We start from the raw sequence: 622 nt of genomic DNA on the forward strand, positions 1-622 counted from the left end.
CGGCTGCAGACCGTCCTGCTGGATGTCACCTGCAGCAAGAGCATCGCCCATGTCACCGCCTGGGTCCGGGAGCGTGTGGGTGATCAAGGTAAGATGGGTTTGACACCTTTCTTGTCACCCTCTTGTCCCCCTTGGCTTCCCCTGCCAGGCTGCGGGGCAATCACGGCTCTGTAATTAATTCCTGTTGCTTCTCTGGCGACATCCATCTGCCATCAGCTCATGTAGGAGAGCTGCCCAGGCAGAGAGTTCAGCTTTCAGCCCTTTCCCCCTGACTGCAGGAGCGCTGCTCAGGCAGAAAGTTCAGCTTTCAGCCCTTTCCCCCTGAAAATCAGCTAATTAAGAGCTGATTACCCCAACAGCTTTCCTGCCACCTTGCCCACTCAACACAGGCGAGGCTGGCACGGGGCTGTGGGCTTTGGGACAGCCTCAGCTCACCCCATCCCCTCTGCAGGGCTCTGGGGGCTGGTGAACAACGCAGGGATCGCCATCCCCACGGCCCCAAACGAGTGGCTGAGCAAGGAGGACTTTGTCAAGGTGCTGGATGTCAACCTGGTGGGGCTGGTGGAGGTGACACTGAGCCTCCTGCCGCTGGTGCGGCGGGGGCGGGGGCGCGCGGGGGGAG

General features: G+C 61.1%; 1 protein-coding gene across 1 annotated transcript in view; it reads left to right on the plus strand.

Moving 5' to 3' along the window:
* Nucleotides 1–622, plus strand: part of LOC102037694 (short-chain dehydrogenase/reductase family 9C member 7) — a gene marked incomplete at its 5' end in the record, with an annotated part of 1,571 nt that continues 949 nt past the window's right edge. The window contains 2 exons of the mRNA XM_005430812.1: nucleotides 1–88; nucleotides 452–608. Of these exons, the coding sequence (XP_005430869.1) occupies nucleotides 1–88; nucleotides 452–608 (245 nt within the window). The remainder of the gene's footprint in view (nucleotides 89–451; nucleotides 609–622) is intronic.

The sequence above is a fragment of the Geospiza fortis genome, unplaced genomic scaffold (genome assembly GCF_000277835.1).
Source record: "Geospiza fortis unplaced genomic scaffold, GeoFor_1.0 scaffold82, whole genome shotgun sequence".
Taxonomy (NCBI): domain Eukaryota; kingdom Metazoa; phylum Chordata; class Aves; order Passeriformes; family Thraupidae; genus Geospiza; species Geospiza fortis.